The sequence below is a fragment of the Lottia gigantea genome, assembly GCF_000327385.1.
Source record: "Lottia gigantea unplaced genomic scaffold LOTGIsca_59, whole genome shotgun sequence".
Classification (NCBI taxonomy): Eukaryota; Metazoa; Mollusca; class Gastropoda; family Lottiidae; genus Lottia; species Lottia gigantea.
This window is the reverse complement of record NW_008710013.1, coordinates 1025607-1052223: the sequence shown is the minus strand read 5'-3', so window position 1 is coordinate 1052223 and position 26617 is coordinate 1025607. Positions and strand designations below refer to the sequence as shown.

The window sequence follows — 26617 nt, the reverse complement described above, 5'->3', positions numbered from 1 at the left end:
ATATAGGCTAACAGATGATCTGCTTGGCATGAAAAAATTTCAAGAAAACTGTAAGAGAAAGCTAAAGATTTCAGGATAATAAACGGATTGAAGCGACCGTACAGTACTAAAATATGAATGCAACACGGCTTGAAGCACTGTATGAATGGCATTTTTATGTAAAAACATGCATCAATCTAAGGCTTATATCTTGCAAGGGGTGCTAAATCATTGATTTCTGAATAAGATTAACCTGTACTTATACTATGACTTTATCGAAATAATTGAATGTTTTGCATCTTTCAGAGCATTTGAAAATCTTTTTGTTCAAGAACAAACGTATAATCTTGCTTACAATGTCTAAATTAGAATCAGGGTGGTGTCAATTCATTGAATAATTGATAGATAATTAAATAACTAACACCTGAATAATCAAATAGATCCCAATATTGTGACTATAATGGCTGATTACCAATCTAACCGACCCACGTCTCACACCTTGTCAATATGGCAATACAAATGGAAGGTTCCTTAATCAAATTGACAAGTTTTGAACCACGATGTGACACGTCTTTGATAATTAAGCGTTATGTATAGCATATAGGGCTGCCAATGGTACTGGCACTGGGTTACTCCAAAAACTATACAGTGCTCTTTAGTCCTCTGACAAATAACCACCCTATGTCAGATATAAATGTTACAATGTATAATTTGTTGCCTTTCCATTGTCTCCTACCTCAGAAAATACTTAAATATTCAGCTAGCAAATAAATTGAAATCAAAACGACCCTTTTCATTCTTGATATATAATAAGATCACGAATTCGGTGTGTATGTTCATATTTACATAACAACCGTATTTATTAGCGTGTGTTGATTTAATAATCACATGGCATCATGAAGTTTATCTACTAAAGTGTAATACGATGAAATGTGTAATAGTTTTGGACATGCTGAAGAGATGGTCAATGATGTAAGACTCTGGAACTATGATAAATGTCAGAATAATATAAATCTTAGGTTGAAATGATTGAAAGTTGTTATAATCTGACATTTGTACTGTATATTTGATACATCTACTACTGTAACTATATATTCTGACATATTTCATTCTGTTCTCTATTACAGGACGAATAGAAATCATAGTTTACTTCTCCAATACCAATAACATTAAAGCTGCTTTGGTCCATACTCTTAACAACCCTCTTTAAAAATCAAAATGATCAGCAATGAAATCTATTAGAGCTCAGAAGAAATGAAAATATATTTATCTTATATTTATGCATTTACAACCGAGTGATATTAACATAATACAGATAAAGGGATTAAAACAGGAACTAATTCATCATAAATGATCGTAGTTATGGATTAACTACCATGGTAACTTCCTCAGAGCAATATTTGATTCTTGACAGTTTATACTAGAAAATAATTATACTCGGTTATCTAGTTTCTTCAGAGTAAGAACAAATCCTTACGCTTGTCTGGGTGACCGAGATTAAACACATTGAGATGAAATTATAAAATCCATGAATTAAGAATTATCTCTTGCGTTTGACATCAGAAATATTTAAACGACATACAATGACAAATGCCATCCAAAAATTCTAAATTGACATATACTGACAAGTTTTACCTACGCACCGTTCTAAAAATATAGTCTATAAAGTGAAGTAAATATTTTCGGACGTTGATAATAATACCGTACCGCTGCTTAAGGAACATGTCTGTATACAGAGTGATCAATATGGGCAACCAGGAATGTTACGCGGTATCGTTCTCAGCAGTATGGTCGACTGAACTACAACCTGAAAAAAGAGGCCCGAAAATAAGATAGAAGTAGTTCAGTACTAAAGGTCCTCATGCTTATAAAATAGAAATTAAGTTCTTTTTTCTCATTAATCGATTGTAATTTGCAAGATATGAGTTGTTAAAAAGCCTTCTTCTATGATTTAGTCCACAGTCCTGAAAATACTTTAAACTAACAAATTGTTTACATCAGCTTTGATTTATGAAAAAAAGTAGATTCTTTCAAGTCAGAAAGTCTACAAAACATAGTTATAACTCTTCTTCCATTTATCACTATTAGACTCAAACAAGCCATGGTTTTCTGTAAACTTCATCAAGTACCACTTCGAAAATTCCTACAATTCACAAAACAGTCTACTAAGAACTCCTTTCTTTTATTAGAGAATAAGAACAAATGTCTACCAAAAACCATGTGTAAACCAGCTAGTAGCGCATTAATGTGGTTTATTTCAATTTTCTTGACAGAAAACAGAATTGTTTACTTCTTAAATTTGCCATCTTGGATCTTTACCGATTCTTCAAAAGACTGAGTTGCTAATGTAGGCATGTTGCTTATAAGTTGCAGTTGCCTACAAGTAACACCTCCAGTATTGAAGATGAAGAAAATAGATCCAATATTCAAAATTTACCAGTGCATCTTTTCAAATATAAATTTCTTTTAAACACCCCCCCCCCCCCACCCTGAACAGATTGCGTGGTCTGTTGCTTACTATGTCGATAAGTGTTTTGAAAAACGCAAAAATCCACCATAATCAGAGTGACTGATATTACATTACTTGTATAAATATATTATTCAATTTCATTTCATAATTTCATACTATTTTTTATTACAAATGTCATGGCATTATTTTATAGAATGTTTATTTTAAATGTAATAAATAACTTCCTCAAAAGGATATTAATTTTCACCTAATAATATGTTTTTAATGCTTCTATTTATACTTTTATACTTATGTACTTCACTGTGTTATTTTTCATATATCTGTATTTTATTTTATATCTTATTGCAAATCACAGTATTTGTATGCTGCCCAAAATCGGCGTATATGCAATAAAATCTTATCTTAGCTTAGCTTATCTTAAAAAGGGGTGTTTCAGAAAGGACTGCTAAGTCTGCTGCTACTCTAAACACTGTCAATTTTAGCTACTTTTTTAGTCCAAAGCTGTAACCGTCAAGGATAGTACGTCATTCGTCCTCAAATAATTTACGAGCTAGTATTAAACAAAAAAAGACAAACATCTTTCGACCTCTCATAATGTTTTTTCTGCTCCCGTTCATTAAAGCATATTTTCTGAATCGAATCGAATTTAGGGAACTGTACTGAACTCTTCAATTTTAGTGGTATGTTCCAGAAGCCATGCCCTGTCCGGTTTCACAAAGCTGTCGAAGGACACCAAACAGTATCTATATTTACTTTCCTAATATTCTGTATTATATAACAAAGAGCCACAATTGGCTGAAAACCAAAATTCATAACAGTAATAAATAGTATTCATATAACAATATTGGCATGGTATTTGATGGTATGACAGTTTTAAGTGAAAGTAAATCGTCTTTATGGTAAAACAATAAGGGTCGTATGCAGCGCTCTTACCTTGACTAAAGTTGAACTTTACAAAGTTAGGATTAAGGCTTTCATTCCCTACACTTGATAGTCAAATTTAAGCACTACTTTCGTAGATCGACCGGTGCATACCTAAAGTTAGACTTAAGTCGAAGTTTTTTAGTCAAAGTTTAGGTAAAGTACGAGCGCCTTTAATTCAGTATATGCTGGTACGTCGCGTAAGTCGTAGAGACCCTCCTGTGCAAAATGTAACAGAATTGGATGCAGCATTGCATCAGGAGTGGCAGCAAATTCCTCAACATGACATTCAAAGAATGACGAAAACGGATACTTTGCATTTGGGGCTGTAAAGACAATTTAATGTACGATCATGCACTTCCTGTTGTTGCTTTTTCACAAATACATATTGCTTTCAACATTAGGTCCCAATATATATATCTCTCTTATCAAGTATGATGGTGAATGCATTCATTTGCGAAACAACCATTCCTCGACACTTGAAAAAGGATACTTCCAAAACCGATTCATGTCAATTGCGTAAGATTTTGTTTTACTTGTTATACTTTATTGCATTGTTAGGGTTATTTATCACCTAAATGTATATTTTTGCATTTTTCATCATAACTTTCATCTTACTTTATATATCCCCAAACCCAGTTTGACTTATTTGCATAATTTGATCCCCATATTTTCACGCTTACATATACAGTTTCCTCCTGTTACATTCGCTGTACATTCCCTTTCTAACCTCAAGTCATTTTCATTATGCTCTCCAACTACAACAACCATTGGCAAGAAGCCAGACATAGAAACAATCGCCAACCAAACCAACATCACGTACCCTATAACGGCCCTGTTTTCCATCGCCCTCTACCACCTACTAATCGCCAACCAACCCATCCAGTTATATCCCACCCCATCGCCGACCTACCTACAACACAGTCTACCAATCCAGAGGAAACCACCGACCTGACCAACAACAGAAACGATTACCAGCCCACCGACGCCAACCAGTACTCACTCATAAGGAGGAAGAACCCTTTGTGAAGTTGTTCTTACAAGTTTTGCAGTGCCTCCAACATTTGGCAATCCTTATCCTTCAACAGCAAGGTCAACCAGCGTTTACCTTCAAGTCTCTGAGTTGGATAGTTTTATCCGTCCAGCAATGAAAACATCAGCTGTCGACGCGAATATTAGATCCCTCAATCGGACATGGCTCTCTAAGGTTACGCAGGTACTGATCGACCATTATCAAACCACACTTCAAGAGAAGCTGACCACCATTCGTATCAAGTCTTTATCATCACCTGTCGTCGACCGCATCCTTTCTCATGCCCTGTCCTGGGCCCGTCGCACTTATGGGAAACGTCTCTCTAAATACCAAATTTTACCAGACAATCAACGAAACCAAAGCCAGAGTAACCATATCTCTACCGACTGAAATGGACACGACACCTGCACCATCTAAAGTCGCTACCGAAGCAAACCCCTAAATGAGCCCGAAGTTCACCTACTCCTAGTCCAGCAGACATTGGTAAACGCTCTCATAGAGAGGGAAACCAATTCTCTTTTCACTTTCAGGCTTCCACGCCATCTGAATCTTCCCTTGAATGTAAACGCCTACCCTAAAGACACAACCGATTTTGTCAATAAAATAAAAAATCTTCGAGTTCCTTCTAAAACTTTTAATAGAAACCCAGATCCAAACAGACCCGACGATGCAATTCTACAGCTTTTAGAGATTTGTCTCAGTCGAAACCATTTCACATTTAATGGTAAAACATATATACAGAGAGTATGAACTGCGAACCTTTCCATAATACCTCAGGGACAGTTATGGGCAAACAATTCGCCCCTTCGTACGCAAACCTTTTCATGACAGAGTGGGAACGTGAGGTGTTGCCCCTCTGTCCATTTGACCCACTTTTTTACGGACGCTTTGTGGATGACATTTTTATGGTTTGGACTTATTCTATCGAACAGTTTTAAGATTTCTTTGAAATTGTCAACAACCACCACCCTTCCATCAAACTTACCGCAAACGTGAGTGAAAGCATACACTTTCTCGATACCACTGTCTTTAAGGGAGATTCGATAGCAGAAACAAATAAACTGGATATTAAAGTGTATTTCAAAGAAACCGATACCCATTCACTCTTGCACAAGAGCTGCTTTCACCCAAAACATACCTTTTCTGGTATAATCAAGTCACAAGTTTTACGATTTTACCGAATTTGCACAAGATCTTCTGATTTCAACCATGCCTGTGCGATTGTTTTCTCAAAACTGAAAGAGCGTGGGCGATTTTTACGAAACATAAAAAAATTCCACTTTAGCACAGATAGCAGCTAAAAAGAGGCTATATGCCGAAGTACCTCCAATAGATGCAAAACATGTCACTTTATATTAGAAACGCATTATTTTGTAAGTAACTACGAATAAAAGGTGCCCGATCCAGGAACATCTTACTTGTGAACATTCGAATGAAATATATTTAATTTCATGCCCAAACAATATGTGGGAGAAACTAAGAATAATTAACGAACTCGTTTTAATGCTCACAGGTCGGATATCAAATTAAAGAAAGACAAGCCTATTTCAAATCATTTCAACATCGACGACCATTCAATAGACGATCTCATTCTAATCCCAATTGAGCGCAAAGAAATTGACTTGCCCGAAGATGAAACTACCAGATTCCGTCAACCTAGGGAAACCCATTGGATTGCGACATTGAATACAGCAAGACCTATAGGACTAAATATTCACCATAATGTAGGCATAGCACCCTTTGTTGTCCCGTTCAATACAACCAGCAATCGAGCAAACAAGATAGTTCATGCCCACTTCAAAAGAAATTCCCCCATGTCTATAAGCAGAAAATGATAGTTGCATATTCAAAAAATAAGAACTTAAATGATAATATTGTTCATAGTAAACTAAATACAATCAGTACATACAATAGATACTATACATATATAGTTATTTTTTCTAATTTCAGATCAGAAAAGAAGATAACGGAAGATAACCCAATATCAAGACCCTTAATCCCAATTTATAAATAAAGTATTTGTTCCACCCAAGGCCTGTACATTTAGGAGAATCAAAATTAGGACGAATAGATTATGTTTCTTATATAGCTAATTTAATGTAGGCAAAGTATATAAATATATTTCTTTGCGACTTAGTGCTATTTTACGAGAATTACAACATTCTGTTTAAAGATGCGTTTCCTCGTTTTAGGGAACATAATATCTTTAAATGATTAAAAACACTCATTTTATCTTTCACATAACTTTTTGGTGATGGTAACAGGACAAATGAAACATTCATATGAGGAAGTATACCAACCACAGATGAAAAAGTATTTCATGATGAATAGTGGTATCAGGCGTCTAGATGAAGAAGTATTTTATGATGAATAGTGGTATCAGGCGTCTAGAGGAGTAAGCAATGCATACCACAACTGGCACCACCATCAACTTTTTGGTGATGGTAACAGGACAAATGAACCATTCATAGGAGGAAGTATACCAACCACAGATGAAGAAGTATTTCACGATGAATAGTGGTATCAGGCGTCTAGAGGAGTAAGCAATGCATACCACAACTGTCACCACACTGCGCAAAAGTACTCAAGATTGTCGAATGACAAAACTAACGTTGACTGAGACTTCAGCTGATTCCACAGGTTGTGGCTTAAGCAAAACTACCAATCTAATTGGATCATGGATGGTGGATGTAACAGACAACCTAGATTCTATCATCCAGACCCACTTCTCTGGGCACAACAGCAACGACAGACTAAGTGTCAGTGACTATCGGCTAATTGTTTATCGGCCCGTGAAACAGTATTTGAGTTATGATAATCATATTAGCCACAAAAAGCGGTGTGACATATATCAATCCCCTCTTTTAAGGTTTCTACACACCTATTTTTGGCTCATTTTTGGTTTATATTTGTAATTTTATGTCTTATATAATATTTTCTTTTAAGTTTTGTGAGACAATGAGAAATGTAAGTGCAGCAGAATAATTCTAAAAATAATCGTTTCCTAAGCAGTCACAACCAAGCGGTAACCAGTAGTGGTCTACTACCATGTTGGATTGCAATTCCACCAAATAAGCGTTCTTTGAAAACATGACTGGGTTACATATGTCGTTTCTCTAACCTGATAGTCCGTTTGTTTTCATTGGTCTAGCGAAATAAACAATTATTCGTTGCCCTATTGGGTCTGAGGTTGATAGGTCGGCATAAATCGAAATTATACCTTCGAGAGTTGTTTTTTTTATTGTGTTTCGGTAGGTCGAGGTGAATAGCATGTACAAAGCTTGTAGTTGTTTGAATGAGTTTATAAATCGTTTGCAAGAAGTTGTGCACTTAAAGGATTCCTCGACGGCAGTATAACTTTCATATACATGGTTTCGTTTAGTTCGTAATTTTCTTTACATAATTATGCTACGAATGTTTTATGGTGTGATAATGATAATACAACACATCATGATTATTCTATGCTTTTCTTTGGTATGTTAATATTGCATTTCTTGTTTTTGTTTGTACCATTTCCCTTTCAGTTCAGGCCATTCATCTCGGGTTACTCCCTGACAAGCCAATCTATTGATTCAATAAGAAAATTGAAGTGGAGCGTAAAAATTAACAATGTAATTTATTGTCTTATTATATTCGGTTCAGTAAGATCATCCTGTTAGAGATAAATAATATGTCCACCCAAATGGTCAGCCCTGGCTATTACATCAACATACTGTTGTTGGGTTATCTCTATTGGACAATAGTAGCATAGGTGATGTCTATTTTAATGTGAACCCAATAGGAATGTTTTTGTTAAATTACTGAAAGATTCGACAAAAGCTAAAACCTGGAGCATTAAATCCTAAACAAATATATTATGCTATATTTTTCTCTTAAGTGATTTTAACAGACTATATACTGCGGATATTTGTCAATAAATGTTAGACTAATGATAGCCTCAAAAGATTGTATATTGCTTTCATCTATGTCTGAAAAGGTCAGAGACTATTGCGGAAATTTTGACATACAAAATTTATTATAAAAGAGGCGGTTGACGAGAGCACAATAGTTGAAACTGCTAACAAATTGACAAATAGTTTGGTGAGCAATCGAACTGTTGTGTATCGTGTTATTTAAATATCAAACTAGTCAATATAATTCAACATAACTCTTATATCCTATTCAACCCTTCTCATAAAACGTCAATACTCATCAAACTTTCATTTCTTTGACATTTTACAGTCATTTTTTTCTCTTCTATTCATTTATGTTGTTGCCATTTGAAGTGTCGTGTAAATAGAACACAATTGAAGTAGACTGAATCTGAAACGATATCTGATTATGGCTGTTGTGGAGTTGTGGATTGTCTGTTTCTTTTTGGTCTCAAGCATCAAATTTAATCGAAACCAAAAATGAATCGAAGAAATCATATATTATTATTGAATATTTTGTAATTCCTTCTGTTCTATCCCCATTGTGTGTGTTTATTTTAGGTTTTTCGATTCTGTTCTGTACCTAAATCTGCCCAATTCATCAATATAAAGGTCAACAAGAACCATCAATTTGTAATGTACACTCCACTCCACACAATATATATGAGTAGGACGTAAAAATCCACTCATTTAATTCCATTTACCTTCACACTATATAAAATTGTCATCATCATTTGCCTTTGATGATGTCAATGGAATAAAAGATCTAAAACGAGCAATTTATCGGTTAATCTGCTTTTATTTAGAAGCTCTGATAGCGATAGAATGTTAGAGAAGCTATACGGATCATATAGTACTATATCCATCACTACAGACAGGAACTATTCCTACCGATAACAGACAAAAAGAAATATAACGACGGTATTTTTGCTATTATAAACATTGAATAATTACAGATTTCAATTTCGCATAAAATCCTTTCGGGAGACCTGAAGCGACTGAGCTGACGAGTCGGTATCCCTATTTAAAAACATGACGTAGGAGTTAAAATAGGAAGATCTCTTCCAAACAGAGTCTCAAAGGGACAGGTATGCAATTTGTGGGGGAGGGAGGTGTAGAATATATGTAAATAGTCTTCAGAAGTACTAGAAATGTACGAGTCGTGATTTCAACATTCAAACGCAGATAATTTTCGACACACATGGATTTGAAGGCTCAAATTTTGATGGTTAGCTCAGACCACTGATTAGCTCAGCTAAAAAATTCCTGTTTCTGTGACTAAAGTATGATTGGTTAGAAATGTCCTACCTGTCCATTTAAGTATCTCTTAATATAACCCTTTCGACGTAACCGATTCGAGATAACAACTTTCCGACTTCTTGCTAATGAACATCATTACTGAATACAGAATTTACAACCGAACAATTTATACCGATACTACTGTTGAGATAATTGAGAAGGAATAGTTCAAGAACCACAAGATCACTTCACAATCTGCAATGATGACCATTAAAACTTCTCTGACCCATGCAGTGAACTACCCAGAAGGTATTTTTTATATAGACCTAAACTAATTAATAACTACACCTGTACAGGTAAAAACAGGTAATTAAGAGAGACCGGTAGACATTAAAACAAACTAACAACACAGCATTAACAGAATGGTCAGAATTCCTTTAGATTTAGCTGTCAGATAAGACATTGTGTTGTCTGTAAAACAGCCTGTTTTCATTTCAAATTTCACAAAGTATAGAAATCTTGCTATATCTTATCATTTCACTCCCATCTACAGAGAACTTAATGGATGTACTTTTATGACTTCATGGGAGTATTCTTCACAAATAGAAATAGTATTCTTCACTTTTCAGTACAGGCTGAGCTTTGTTATATAAATACAGTAAGGAGTAATGGACATTATAATACTCGTCCTGGTTTTAGTGGATCATTACTCCACTAACAATACAGAATGTCTTATTCAGAATACATTTGAGCTTATCTAATTATCAGTTCAGGAGAGGGGGAGGGGAGTTGTAAAAAATGTTAGTACTTGGAAAACTGATTAGCAGCTAAAAAAAACATATTGTATTGTTTTCATCTTTCATCGTGGTTAAAAGCCTAGTATAAATCATATCTAATCCGTATTGCCAATAATAATATAACTTGTGTTTATCATACTTCATATCTCTTTGGTCAATATGTTATACTAGATAATATGCATATGAACGGATTTGAGTACAGAATCTAAATAACTCGATTGATATGAAATGAGCTTAGAAAAGAAAGAACAAATTTCCCTATATTGACATGGTGCAGAAACTTAATATGTTCCGGGTTAAGAATACACTTATAGTTTACAAAGAGCAAAATCAATACCTTTCGTACTGTCTTGCACAGTTAGTCACTTGGATCAAATAAAACAAACTCATAAACTTAGAATTTTAAAACATGCAAATCTTCGTCAATTTCTAGCAATTTATACCGTTTACAAACAATTGTTCAATAACCTTATCTGAATAAACAAACAATTGTCCATTCAATTTTTAAATATGAACTTTATAAAATCATTAAATTGACTGTTTAAACAGCTGTTTATTAAGTTTAACGACTAGCTGTTAGAACACAATTTGCTGCGTAATTTTGTCGATCTATGAAAACCTTATATAGCGAAATTCCGTTGTTAATCGAGCCTATTGCATATAAAAGATCAAGACAATTGACAATATTGTTTACCTTGCTCAGAGAACTTTCATGCATATCTGAATATGCACATCTGTCATAGACCGAAAATATCAAAACATATTCAGTGTACAAATCAGAAACAAATTGTCCAAAATAATTGTAGTACCAGGTGTTCCCTTAAGGTTTTTTTTCGAAAGCCAAAAGTCAACAAACATTAGCTAACTGTACGTAATATAGTTTCAACTTAAGACTTGAAGAGCTTGATTACCGTGATAATTTCAATTTGATTAATTCAAAACAACCATTGCATATATCCATATTATTATAGAAATGTTGCATTGATTAATTTCACAAGTAAAGAAACATCCGCCTTCAGGAAAAAGGCTGTTTTTTCTAATTATACGAGAATAAAAGGCTGATTGTAAAAGCCAGATGACACGCGTGTTATTCTTAGAAGGACGAAAAGGCTATAATGAATGGAAGTGAGGGGATTGGTAGACAGCTGAGTCGGTTTAAAGACAGATTCCAAGACGATTCCATGACGCTAATTGACAGTTATCGTGTGGTTATTGTGAACTAAACATATCATTGAGACACTCCGACTCTTTTCAGAATCTGGAATAACATTCCCTGGATATAAAAACACGATACGAAACGCCTTATTTCTCATCGGTTCGACCAGTAATACCTAACTGAAATACTATAGGTTCAACTATGAAAAAAGAACTATATCTAACATATGTCAATCTACAGAATTCGATATTGTTTGTCAATTACTCGTTGAAAGCTGAATACTAATAGATATTCATTGGAACTTAATGCTGAGCCCGGAAAAGGAGTAAGCACTAACAGGTTTTTGATGTAATGGTATAATGTAAAAGTCTATTAACATTTTATCTGTTAATGTAACAGGACATTTACTACAATTCATGGTAAAAGATCAAAGACCTCTGTGTTTATCTGGAACTTGTTCGATTTTCTGTGATTCCGTGGCTATCGGGGCTGTTACGGGTAACAATAATTTGGGTACATGTTGTCATCTTGTTGTATTTAGATCACCCCACTCGGTATCTTTAAAGTTTATAGGTTTAGGTTTAATTATGAAAAAACAACACGTAATTTAAAGCCCTCTCATCCATAATACTAATACGATTAGCCATTTCAAATCAATTTGTAAACGGCAAAGTAATCTTACCAACCGATATTTACTAATACAGAAACAAACAAAACAAAACAAGACATATGGAATCTGGTGTCTCGAGGGACTAGAGTAATGGCGAAGAACAATAAAATATTATAACAGAGTGGAATTGTTAATATTCTCTACCCAGATCCAGTGGTATAATTAAATAAAACGTTCGATAATTCAATATATAGTTGTAGAATTTAATTATTTTCTTGCTCTCCCTTCAGTTCATTATTTATTACACTGGGTGTTCAAAATACGTTTTTTCAATTTACAGTAAGGTCATGCAACAGGGAATAGAAAGGGATAATGTATCCAAACAATATTGCTACCTAATTTCATAACAATTCTCGAATATGCCGAACGTAAATTCTGTAAGGTTATTTGTCAATGTTAAGAGTATTTAATACCAGAATTTTAGCATTAAGCAAGATTAGTGCATAGCCAAAAGAGCGAATTGCTTATACACAGTCTGGATTAAGAATTATTTGTACATTTGGTTCTTACCTCTGACTTTCCGATTACTAATTTTCAAACATATACCAACGACATTAGCAGTCCCATATTCAACTACTTACAAGGTAAAATATTTGTGACGCTCTTAACAAGGGATTGGAATAAATAGGACTTTAGGAAATTTCCTTCTGCTCAACACCGTCTGGCAAAGCGTTTGGAGGTTAGTACAGTGGCCCATATACCAGTTTCGGCAGTACAAATAGTTCACAACAATCGCATTATACGTAATGGTATCAGTCTGAAAATGGTAGTACATTACACTACTAAGATTTGCGAACTGGTAGCTAACTCTCTTAGGACTGTTTTAGTAAGGCTTATCACGTGAGGTTCAAGTCGGTCATTATGATTTTCTCAGATTTCTCATCCATTAGCTGATTACAATTTCATTTTCATGATAACTCAGTTTTCAATGGGTCAGTCTCAATGATATAAATTTGATAAAGTAATTCCCGAGCCAACAATAGTAATAATACAAATTCATATTCGAATCTTATTTTATTGTTAGACAGCATGGCTGCCTCAAAAACCAGGTTTGCATCCAGATAGACAACTGAGAATGCTAACTTTGATGAAAACTACACTTAGCTTGAAAACGATATTTTGAGCACACATAGTACGATTTTTTTTATTGTCTGAACTCGGTTCATTGCAAATTCCAATACTTGAGTATATAAAAACACAGAAGACGATGGGGTTAAGCAGTACAGAGAAGTTTTTTGATGTTTATAGTGTATAGAAAGTACAATATACTTTAGTTCAAGAAAATGCCAAAGCTAAATTATGTTCTTAAAGAAGGTAAGATATGTTATCAGTTTTCAAAAGAAATATTATTATTGACAGATATTTGTTGATTCTCTATTAACTTCGACGCTCAGTTTAACTCACACACTATCATCAAGATAAATCGTTCAAAATATAAACTTTCTTTTCTGTGCTCGAGCACTAAAAGCATTATAGAAATAGACATAACTTATACTTTAAAAGGTTAATAAGAGCAAAACCTATAATAAGTTAATAAATACAGAACTAATGGGATGATATTATGGTACGAAGGTTCCACACCATTAACATGTGAAGTAGTTCATCCTTGACACAATAGGTAATAAAACAGCTCTGCCAGATTACTGAAAGAATAATCACGTTTTATGCACAGCCTTACAGGTAGGCTTTTTTCCATCATAAAATTCATATATACAGTCATTGAGAATTAATAATTTGCTTCAATATGAAGAAATGTAATCTGTATATTTACTGAGATCACCTTCTCAATCTTAAAATTTACTAGTAAATCTTCTTCCATTTGGAAATATTGATTGTTTAGTAGTAACTATTTTAACTGATGAATGTGTTTCAATACAAATCATCCTACCTTTGCAAGACAATACATTAAGAATACTAGGTATATATATATATAAGATTGACATAAAAGATATTGAAAATCAACATAGACATGAAAAGGCTACGGGTTTGTGTTCATTAGATCCTTTAAACAGATCCCGTTGTCACCGAATCAAATATGACCAGTTCATGAAGGGGAAGCAATGCCTTAAATTGGTGATGAAGATGGTTCTGTCCAATTTTACCACCAAATAGTCAATGACTTGCTTCACCATATGGTGGAATCATAGGTTATCAAATTTTATTATCTTATCCCTTATCGTGATTACAAATCTATTTCAAGATATGCATTTGCACCAAGAGTGAAACGTTCAAGGTTTGACCTCCTAGGATGTTTGGTTTTATTTTGATAAGCACACAGATAAACACAACATTTTACTTGTCTTGAGTGGAAAAATGATATAGATTTTTGGACAATGCAAAATAAGGCCACAACGTTTATCTCTCACTCCATTCCCGACGTCGTAGATCAGGCCCAACCGAATTAACTGGAAATTGTTCTTCGTTAATGAAACAGACGACGAAAGAACAGCTGGCAGAAAGGATACCCTTAGTTGTTATTTTTGTAAAATCTTGATGTTTTATTTCAATTATCGTCACTGTTGGCTGTACTTATTATTCGCAGTTACAAATTAATAAAAGTGAGCTATTTCATACTACACACTTTCATACTACACAGTTACAACAAGTATATACCTTTCAAGCTCAGGTAATTATCTTTAACATAACCAACTTATGTGTATGTATTCATGCTCGTCTCTGGATTTCTCATATGGCAATGAACATAATATGGTTATTACTTACAATTACTAGTAGCAAAATTCAAGTAAATTGTGCTCTCGGAATTAGTACATGTGTGAACGAATTAGCAACTGTCTTGACATAGCAAATATATATTCCCTGGGTTGTTTGTGGTTGAAGTTAATGTTACACAATACTATGTTAATTACAGATGTTCTAGTCACCGGATATAAAAAATAATATAAAAAAATATATAAGAAAAAACATTCATGAATAAATAATAAAAATACACAGCCTTAGTCATTTTTATATCGGTAAATAACATTAGCCCATCAGTCATCAAAAGATAAAAGTCGAGTAAAAAAGGTGATGAAATGAATATACGTGGAATGGCGAGGACAAATAATCAGCTACAATTAGTTTTTAAAAACATTGGAATCAGAATAAGTCTAGCACTTGACAAAGATAATAAGAGACGGCAGATATAAAATCTATGTTAACATTTGAAAAATTAAAAATACAATATAGATTTATACAGATAAACATTTGATTTTTTTCCGGTTCTGATATCGATTTTATCACTCTGTTCGTGTTATTTAAAGTGATACTGTCCTCTTAACATTGGGTTACCTGAAACATGTTTGAAATGAAGAACCAAATACAAATTCGACTTTAAATAAAAAAGAATGAAGAATTTTCTTCAAGGGTTTCCAACATAATTCTAGTGATAAAACTTAAGTTATACATTGGTCTGGTACTTTTATTCGGATGTCGAAATACTCAGACACTATAGATAATTATATGACTGAGACGATAAGACAAAAGTAGTTAAAAGTTAATATTCTTTTCTATGCTTGGACATGTCACGTAGAAGGATTTATCAGGTGTACAAAGAATTCAATTCTTATTGTGTTTCTAAAATCCGAATTGACGTGGACTGTGTGGTTACAGATGTATGAAGGGTTCATATTTATTCTGCCACACTTGCTTGTTTCACAAAATCTATATTTAGATACATTTCCGCTTTAAGAAATACAGCAGTTTATTAGGCTAACGAAGCTTGTATCTGTTTTGTGATTTACTAATTAATGATTTACTAATTGACTAATTAAGACAATACAAAAATCTTAGGTTATTAGAGTTATTAAAATCATATTATGTATTTCTCTAGTGCTACTTTAAACAACCTCCACTATGGTTTGATTGTATATATGATATGATGTACTAGAATATGATGTAGGTTATCTGATAATCATATCAACAGATCTTGAATTGTTTGCTATTCTATACATTAGAATCGGTGTGAATGTGCCATCGGTTTTCTTGCATAGTACCTATATCCTGCATAAATCTTCCATACCTTGTGACGACTATGAAGTACTTACTTAGGTACTAGTGAATACCATATTATAGCAACATGCTGTTTTCAAATAATGCAGATTGATCATTTTATAATTCGTTGTTTTTGGTCGAGTTATGGACCACATTCGCAATAACTCATCTTTGGTAAAGCCTCCACTAAAATTATATATACCGGTACGTTTACCTATGTCCGGGGTAAAACACCAGAGTATGGGGCAGGAGTCTGGACTCTCAGCGTGTACGATATAGAAGGCTAGGATTCAGTATATATATCAGGGAAAACCCAGAAAATACGATAAGTATCAAAGCTATGATCATAATATTTTTCAGTCAAAATTTTAGGAACATGAAACATCTTTTCAACAAGTTACAGCTTCGTATTGAACAACTTTGGAATCCCCTAGCTGTTAAATGATATAATGCTGAAAATAATTACTATAATTTCACATCTTTAATTGAATTAATGCTCAATATTGCCACCATTTGAATTCATATTTTAATGCCAAGATATTGCCTGTCCGTTTTTTACAAGTAATATTTTGTTCTATTTATCTCCAATTTTGTCCTTCAGTTCCTACAGCCTATCCCCATTGTTAATTTTGTCAGCGAGAGACATCAATGTAAACCATTCAATGGTGGTGACCATTAAAATTTTGTATGAAATACTCCAAATTCAAAATTCAGAAGGCAAGTTTTTTTCCACGGAATATGCCATCCTCCTGGGGGATTTGTTTAATTAAATAGGACAAATTACAATATTTGAATGGTGTTATGAATGTAATATGTATGGTGAAGATTGGGAGATAGCGAACATCATCTCCGTACTGGTCACAATTTTTCGGTAACTTGCAACAAGATTTAATGAACATAACGATGTTAACAAACCATCTTTAAGCTAATTCATAATAAGCCTATTGCTGGAGAAAAAAAAAATTGGCAACCCTCGCCTTCACGATACCTAAGACTAGTAAACTCTTAGTAATATTAGAATATGCTATATAGGCTATCTGGTAATGCTATCTATCCATCTTGAATTGTATGGTGTTTAGGATATTTTAGGTATGGTGTAGTAAAAATGGGTCTTCAAGATGGTACTATTCGTTACTATAAATAATTACAACTTACTTTCTGAACCGTCTTTTCCTTCTCTATAGACTTTACAAATCCTCCACAGCCCACTATAAGAGCGAATCAATGTTCGACCCGTTTTATTTCCGGTCACTTGTTCAGAAGGCGCGTCCACTAATAGCCAGTATGAAGTACAAATAGCCACAAGTTGGAAAAGAAAAGCTACCACAGTGGCAATGGTGCCTCCAAATAAAATTTTTCGTTCTTTAGTTGCGTCCGCCGCCATGTTGAAAGGCATTGCCTATTTAGATCGTGAAAATGATTTCAGCAGACGATGGGCATGGTAAATGTCCTGAGTAAAATGAAAACAAACACAAGCATCCGTTAACTAATCCCAGGCTTTTGTTCGATTCACTGAATATATGAATGATAAAATTGTAAATGACGAATGTTATCACGGGACGATTGGAACACTTTAACACTATATAGCAGACGATATATTGACTATTGGCACGAACCTGAACGAACTGAATCACGCTATGAACTATGGCTGATAGTAAATCTAAAATGAATGAACTCGAGCAAAGTTTCCAATACTTTTCTTGGATTTGCTAAACTGAACACCTTCAAGTGACCACTGATTAACGGTCAAGCCGTGTACAACTCAATTCCCGCGCTTCCGTTACACGTCTGCCTTTAGCCTCCTGGTGAAGTTAAATATCACGTCTCTCATCACACACGAGTATAAACACAATAAGTTAACTGACATGCTCAGTGGAGGAATTCTATACTCGAGTGTGTATTTTATTATTATTCTACACAACACGTGCTGCCGATATAAAATCTGATATTTCTACTGTTAAGCTGAGAAAAGACTTCTTAATGAGGTCACATCGGGAAGTTAATGGGATGAGCTCTATAATAAACCACATAATTAATGTACCATCGTATAATACCTATTCAAACAGATAAGGTGACTACAATTCTTTCACATCGAAAAATTTCCCCTTTCAAGTGTTTTGTGAAAGAGATGTAAGCTTTATACAAGTTTCAAGGGTGTGAAAAGAATTAAAATTGTCTTTGATTCACAGGGATGCAGGTTGCAAGAGGCAGCCAGTATCAAGCAGCGGTAGAATGATTTACTACGTGTCAGCTATGATTAGCAATAACACGTTAAGAGGTAAATACAACGAGTTGAAGTGTTACCCAGTCATCATGATTTTGGCTCTAATTACTCATAAGTAATGATATGCTACGGCCTTCGTAGTGCCTGATTTTAACGATAGTGACATTAACATTCATAATGGAACAATACAAATCGCCCTGGTCTTTTCAAACAAATATACGCAGTTGTAGAGCAAAATGCTTCCAGTTACCCAATTCATTTTCAGTATATCAAGGGCTGTAACTCTGTCAATGTGATCGTATTTAAATCTGAAATTAAATGCTAAGGTTTTGAATAGTTTAGAATAAATACTAGGAATAAAAAAGAAAATGATGTATATTTATTATTAAGGAAATGTTTACATGATTTAAAATATACATAGTAATTACCTACCGTAATGTAATATTTAATGAAAACAAAATATTATATGCCATTATATGATGTGAGGGTGAGCTGGGTCATCCTTGGGTCATTTTTGAATTTCAGTGAGGGTGTCTTCGGCTACCATTCTTTCAGAATTCAGAAGGTGAAAAGTAAATCATTGTATTGCTTGTAATGAGTAAGGTTTTGGAACAAAGCTATCTTCATGATGAGAATTTGTCGTTTTAGTGTAATGTGTGTGTTTCCGTTTGTCATAGAGTTTGTTCTGTGAGTTGTTATTACTTGTTACAGGCTGCTAATGTAGTCGTACCAATGAAAATTTGGCAGAGATTACAACTTATATATATATTATTGAAGATAATACTTTAGTCTGGTGCCATTAGTTGCTCTTGTTGAAATAGGTTATCCACCACAGTGAAAGTGGCAGATAAAGCCTTATCAAAACAGCATGAAGATATGGGAAATATGATATGTGATATTGAATCTAAATGTTAATCAGCTTCGCACAAAGCAATTGATATCAATGATCAGTCTAATGGCTGCAGTCTGGATCGAATTAAAAGTTCTGCTCTTAGAAGTTTTCTGGTGGTTTGTTATCAGAAAATGTTCGAAACGTTTTGAAGAATCCCCAATGCATGCCGCATGCCACCATTACACTATAAAGCACTGGATAATACGGGTGTAGGCGATTAAATTTTAGTCCTAACTTCTGACACACAAATCTGTATAATTATAGATACTATTGAAGATACATTTTTTGTCTGTATGACAAGCATTATGCTGAAAAATAAGTGTCCTAGAGGGATTGGAAAGGAATCCTTTCCAGCCGTACCCAAAGTATTGATTCGGTATACTCATAACGAATTTATTCATTTTAAATTTTTCAATATTACTAAAGCCAAATTTCTGAATATCGGCAGATAAGTAAAACAAGCCATAGACAACAATGATTATTTTCAACTCTTAACTACTACAAGAAGAAGATGCCTATTGATTGAATGTCTAAAGGTTATATTGCAAATTCCAGCTAATCCTTAGTAGCTACTATTGGCGAAAGGCCGTAGCCCCTATCCATCAGCATTTAACTCAACAGCTAATGTTGCAATATCATCAATGTCACGACCCGGGCGAGATGGTCGGTCTCTATCTGCTTGTCTCCTCCAATATCTCCTCCATCCACAATCAACCTGGTCTGAAACAACCAACAACAATACAACCAACGTCAATAAAATAGCTGCCTTCATTCTGCAAGAAAAAAATAATTAACATGTACAGAAAAGAACAAAAAGACGAAGAAGAATTACTTTATGTTAAGTAATAAGAGAATCGAAGTGTGTCGCTGTAATTTTATAAAAAAAAAAAGTGGCTGAACTTTCTTCTAAAAACTGCAGAATAAACTGAGCTGTTTTATACTCTCCTTCATTGTGACCTACAAGGCTTTTGTTGATGGTTTAGTGGCCGAGCGAGAATATGCTTCCCTCCAACTTACATCATTGCCAGGGTGACATCAATCCGGAGTGTTTATAAGGTTAATGTATGCACATTTTAATTGAAATAAATTAATAACTTGTGATAGGTTACTGGTACACATCTCTTTTCTGATAATCGGGTAAAATGTTGTCCCTTGTTTCGAATCAAAAACAATATACCACATACGATCTACATTTCCTTCTTTCGTCGCTCATGAATTGGCTGTTCGGGACTATCTTCGCCCTTCGTTTGTCCGTTTGGTGTCCATATTGGGACAGTGTGAAGCGTGCATTAGCCCGTGCCAATCAATTTAGGGATTCTTATGAAAAAGAATTGTTGAGAAACTCCACAGTTTCGTATCTAGTATATCTCTCAACATGAATTACTGCCTCTATATAATATTATATTTCATTTATCAAGAAACTCGTGTTGTTACGAGTAATATTTTGAAATTTTAAATAATCACCACCCTTCTGTAAAACTAATTGCGAATATTTCTGAACAAAGTATGGATTTTTTGGATACTACGGTATTCAAAGGACCAATTTTCTCTCAAACAAACAAATTAGACATCAAAGTATTTTTTAAACCAACGGATACTCACCAACTTTTATATAAAAACTCTTTTCACCTAAAACATACTTTTACGGGAATAATCAAATCACAAATTTTGCGTTTTTTTAGAATTTGCACTCAAAAGTAGATTTTGATGCAGCTTGTAGACTAGTTTTCAGTAAATTAAGAGAGAGGGGCTATTCCAAACGATTCTTGCGAAAAATTAAAAATGACACTGTTTTGGACCTTTTGAAAATTAATGAACCCCCTCCTCCAATAAATAACTTTGGCGCAATACCATGTAGAGGTTCTTGGTGTCGCACCTGTGAACATATCCATATGTCTCATTATTTTCAAAATAAAAAAAACGGAAAAATATTTGAAATTAAAGAACGTCTCACGTGTACGGATAAAAATATCATTTACCTAATTTCGTGTAAAAAATGTGACAAACAATACGTCGGCGAAACCCAGAACGCGTTGCGAACTCGATTTAGCGACCATCGCTTTGATATAATTCATAGCAAAAATAGACCAATTTCTCATCATTTTAATTTACCTGACCATTCCATTGAATACCTTCTTATCATGCCTATTGAATCAATTCTTGACTCTGATCTTATCAAATCAAAAACCAAACGATTACAGAGAGAAAGCTACTGGATGGACCAACTCCAAACAGTGGCTCCAAATGGACTTAACATCCAGCATGATAATCAAATGATTCCATTTGTTGCCACCTTTAATCATACAGCTGCCAAAACCTCATCCATCGTCAAACAGTATTACAGTGAATTACAGAAAAGATTTCCGAATGTATATAGCAAACGACTTGTAATTGCCTATAAGCGCAATAAAAACCTTAGTAATTTTCTTTCTTTCTCTTTTCTTTTAGAACTGGTAACAAGAAAACTTTCATTTTATAGACTTTTGTTTATTGTAGATTACTCGTGGTTGTTTTTTTAACTTAATACTAACTATGCTAACTTCACCTTATCTTGTATTGAACATTTATCTCTTTATTTGTGACCTTGGCCAGTGCTTTACATAGAAGTTTTTAGGAACTTCTTCACTCTTAACACAAGGGTTTCAGTCATCCAAATGTCTCCAGTAAAAAATGATGGGTCTACTTACCTGAATATCAGTCAAAAACAAGCAAAGACTGAATGTTGTTTATTATTACCGGAGTATATGTAGAGATTAGGCGTTATAAACTAATTACATGTCATCAAAACAACTTAACGACCATGTCACGTTTGGTGTAACGCTCCATGTGTGTTTCACTTTGTATTTTATATTTCAATCATATAAAGTTAAAAGGCAGTGCTCCCTCGGCGGGTTGTGCGCTTTTTAAAGGCAACTAATGTAGGTATTGATGACACTGCAGTCAACCATACAGACTATGACATATAAAATTGATTTAACAGCTAATAACAGACCAGATTGTAAATTCAGATAGTGTGAAATTTAATTAACTTGTGTCCTGTGATGAGTAATGGTATTATCGACATTTGTGTTGGGTTTTGTTCACGTTCACATTAAAAAGTACTTACCCTAGCGTAAGACTCGCGTACAAGATATCTAGTTCAAAATATCGGCATATGGATCAAAATCAAACTGCACCTGTCTACATCTCGATGAAAATTATTGTCTTATCATCAAAAAACTCAATCTGCTTCAATCTTGTGGTTTTAAATCTAATGCTAAATGACGTAACACAACATTAAGTCTAAATGGCATAGTGGATTCAACCTTACTGACAGTCGTACTGCAATAGTAGCGACAGTATACGCCCATGGTATGTATAAGGGTATGATAAAAAGTCATTTGGAAATCTATAAGGAGACAGTGAAATCGTTCGTTGGTATCCATAAATATCGGATATTTGTAGTTTGTAGCAATGCAAATTTGCGGTATTTCATAGTTATATCCCTTCCAGCATAAGAACAATTTGTACTGAAAACAAACTTGTGTCTGTTGTCATCAAATTGTGTGCATACATATGATGTATTTTCTTTTTGTATTCACCCTACTGTAAAGATGGGTTCCCTTAAAGAAATGACAATACGTATATGAATAGAAAGTAGAGGTTCTTCTAATAACTTGGAAAAATACCGGTTTGTCTAACATGTCCATAGTTAATTCATAATTAGCTAAATTAGAAAAGAAATGCCACTAGAATTCCAATGAGTGACCGATTGTTTTTTGTTTATCCACACTGTACATACATGGACATTTATGATTGGTTAAAACTCTTATATGCAATAAGATCATAATGATATGATTATGAATAATTCATTAGAAACACCAGTTAATCAAATAGTTTACTTAAAGGGACAGGTGTACCATTTTGGGGGGTTGATTTTAGTATTAAATGTATGTAAATAGTCTTCAGAAGTGCTAGAAATGTACGAAAATCACAAAATTCCATTAAAAATACTTCAAACTAGGAATTTTACTCACTAATTCTATATATGTCTTTTCTATATATTGGATATTGGAACCGCGGTGATTCGGTGACTCGGTCTAATCACACGGATTGGGTAATAAACCGAGGCTTCGTGCGATGCAGACTGTGCAAGTGCCCGTATAAGATCTCTTGACAGTTGAAAATCGAAAAAGAGCAGGCCAATGCCACTGTCCTGACAAAATTGACATGGCGTTGCCCGTCTTCATTAGCCCATATGGTGCAGAAAAGTAGGACGTAAAACATTGTATATAATTTTTTTTTTTAGCTTTTGAAAACGTAGAACAGTGTTTATCATTTCCTTTAAAGGACAAGTTAATTATATTTCATTGATCTACGCACTAATCAAGTCAGGCACGACTGACCAGACTGATATAAACCAACAGTCCAAAATTGAGGAAATTAAATAAAGTTAGTGACTAATAATACGTCTGGTTGACCAGACCTACTAATAACATCCGATTAGGAGTCGCCCAATCACCATACATTACTTTAAATACGTTTTCTTATGTATAATTGTCCAGACCATCTCATAACCTATAAATCAAGCAGTATATATTAATACAAATTTCAGAAACCGGGCTGTAATAGTATACCTTCGGACATTAAGATTTGATGAAGTCACAAAATCGTTAGTAGAAAGATGACCAAACCTGAACATCTATTTTGTGTAGGTTGTATAATATGTGGATTAATCTGAACGTATAGACACCATGTGATCATCAAAAAAAATAAAAATCGTTATTAAAAGGGTCAAGTGTTGTTTTTAGACTACGATGCTCATATGAATTTTAAAAAAAAGGAGAATGGTTCTCTGACGTTAGACGAAACAATTTCACCAGAATTGGAGATACCATGTTAAACATATTCAAATTGGTTTAAGACCAGAATATTTCTTTATAAACTCTGAAATCTATGTTTCCATATTCTCGATCGTTGACGGGAATTGATGTTGTGTCCTTTTTAGAGATCATTTGGGACGCAAAAGAAAACCTGGAAGAGTATGCAAAATATAAAACCCTAAGATAACACAATTATAACTCATCTAAATTGGATTTATCGATTAATTCACTTTGTTTATAACAAAGGTTTTATTTTTTATACTAGACCCGTAAAATACAATATTTAATAGATACCCCAATCGATTTGGTATCAACTTCAGTGAAAACGCCGAGTTGCTCTCTTTAAGGTAATACTCTAGTTGTAAAGTGTAGATTATTTTAAAAAGAAAAATGTCTATCGAGGGAAAGTCTAAGTTATACAAAAATGTATTTTATTTCAATTTAAGTCTCGGGTCGCCCAGAGTCTTTGTTTTTTATCGATTCCGTAGGAAACTTCGGATATTTCATTTCAAATTAGATTTTGATAGAGAAAGTGTACTGTACCGTCTAAATGGCTCGAACCATCCGTATACATGTTTCAGAGGACAGATGCAAAACGTATTGTTGCCAGAATTGCAACACAAAAGTCACAACTCAAAGTACATCAGAGGGAAAGAGGGAAAAGAGGGAAAAGAGGTTGACATTTCCAAGAGAAAAATTAAAAGAAAAACCCACTGAGCTCAAGCCATCAGTAGACATGTTTTAGAGGGCAGATCTACCGTTGCCATAGAAGGAATCGCAACAGAATGTCGCGAATGAAAGTATATCCGAGAAAGAGGAAAATCCAAAATAACTCACCGAGCTATTAATGAAAATGACAACATTATACTAATGCCTATGTGGTTGCTTATCAAAATACAATTTAAAATATCACGCGGTCATTCAACAATCAAATACCAGATAACATTCTAAGATTGAACTTGACATATATATAATAGAGTATTACGCTATATTCATAGCGGATAGAGAGCTGTAAGTGTTAGAATCTGTTTTCTTGACACTTTTTATTATATATTTTCATCTTCAAAGAAGTGTTGGAGAATCAACAAAGTCTACTATAATGTCAATATTTCTGTCTAACTAAATGATGATTTTAGAAAAACTTAGTTAAAATGCAGCACATTGCCTTTTCTACAAAACCTCTTTTGATTGGGGAAAAGGCTCACTAGTAAATTGAAACGGATTAACATATCCTATCAAACAACTCGTGGTTTAACACTGGAAAATAGGCAATATCTGGAATAAAGGTCCATGCAATTGGATTCATTCATGCAGTCCTGACCTGCTTAAAATCATGTCTGCTCTAAATTAAAGCAGAACCTTTGGTACTGAAGCGGTGAGAAAATCTATTATGTATTAGTGGATGACAAATGATGACAGGAAAGACACCAGGTCAGCACCTTTGGTTATATAGACAAATATTACAACTTCCAGCCTTCTTCAAGTTCATCCGGGTTGATTACCTCAGCTTAAGTTCAATCGATATATACGTCTGGATAATCAAACAATGATCAATAGATATGTCTGGATAATAGAGGATAGATTTGATTGCGATTCCCTGCTGATTAAATACTCATCTTCAAGATACTTGTTGATCAGGACAGATCTCTGGTTAATCGCGATCAATTTCACGTCATACATCAGATTTAATTCAACAATTTTCCGGGCCCTTTGAGATTTGAAACGGCCCCGCAAAGTATATCATAATGCAAGATCTCATTTAGAATAACAACACAGCTGTAATATCGTATTCAATAGCCAAAAGTGTGGTAACTTATCAAACGTCACCACGAGTATAGGATATATGTGAGTGTTGGATATAGAATCCATTACCGTATCTGTACTATCTAGTATTTACATTGGGATATTATATTCAGAGGGCTCAGTGAGTTAGACGCTTGCTCGCTAACCTGAAGGTCCATTGTTCGGCATAGGTCGAGATAATACCTTCGGATTTTTCAACCCTTGTCAGTGATGCAGGTAAGAGGGGCTAACATGGAAAAAGTGTCTAGTCGTTCTGATGGGGCAATAAATGGATGGATGTCCCGTGTGCTGCAGGCTGTGCACGTTAAAGATCCCTCGACAGTTGAAAATCGAATAAGAGCAGGCTAATGCCGCTGTCCTGGCAAAATTGTCCTCATTGCACCCTGCATGGCGTTGCCCGTCTTCATTAGCCCACATGGTGCAGAAAAGTAGGACGTAAAACTCCATTCATTTTATTTCATTTCAGACGGCTATAAGTTTCTGTAACTAAAAATGCAAACCATAAATTTATGTTTGAAAAGACCAAGGTTTGTCAGTTTGATATCACTGAAGCCCCTGTTTGCTCCATTTTGAATTTCCGCCAAACGTCTGTGGCTTATGTGCTTTGATACAAAAATATATTTGAATATGTTTACATCCATGCATTGGTTTTCGCTTTAGAAATGTCGTA

General features: G+C 34.2%; 1 protein-coding gene across 1 annotated transcript in view; it reads right to left on the bottom strand.

Moving 5' to 3' along the window:
* Nucleotides 1–17550, bottom strand: part of LOTGIDRAFT_127872 (hypothetical protein) — a gene marked incomplete at both ends in the record, with an annotated part of 29400 nt that extends 11850 nt beyond the window's left edge. The window contains one exon of the mRNA XM_009063652.1: nucleotides 17322–17550. Coding sequence (XP_009061900.1) covers nucleotides 17322–17550 — 229 coding nt within the window. The remainder of the gene's footprint in view (nucleotides 1–17321) is intronic.
* Between the last annotated feature and the right edge of the window lie 9067 nt (nucleotides 17551–26617).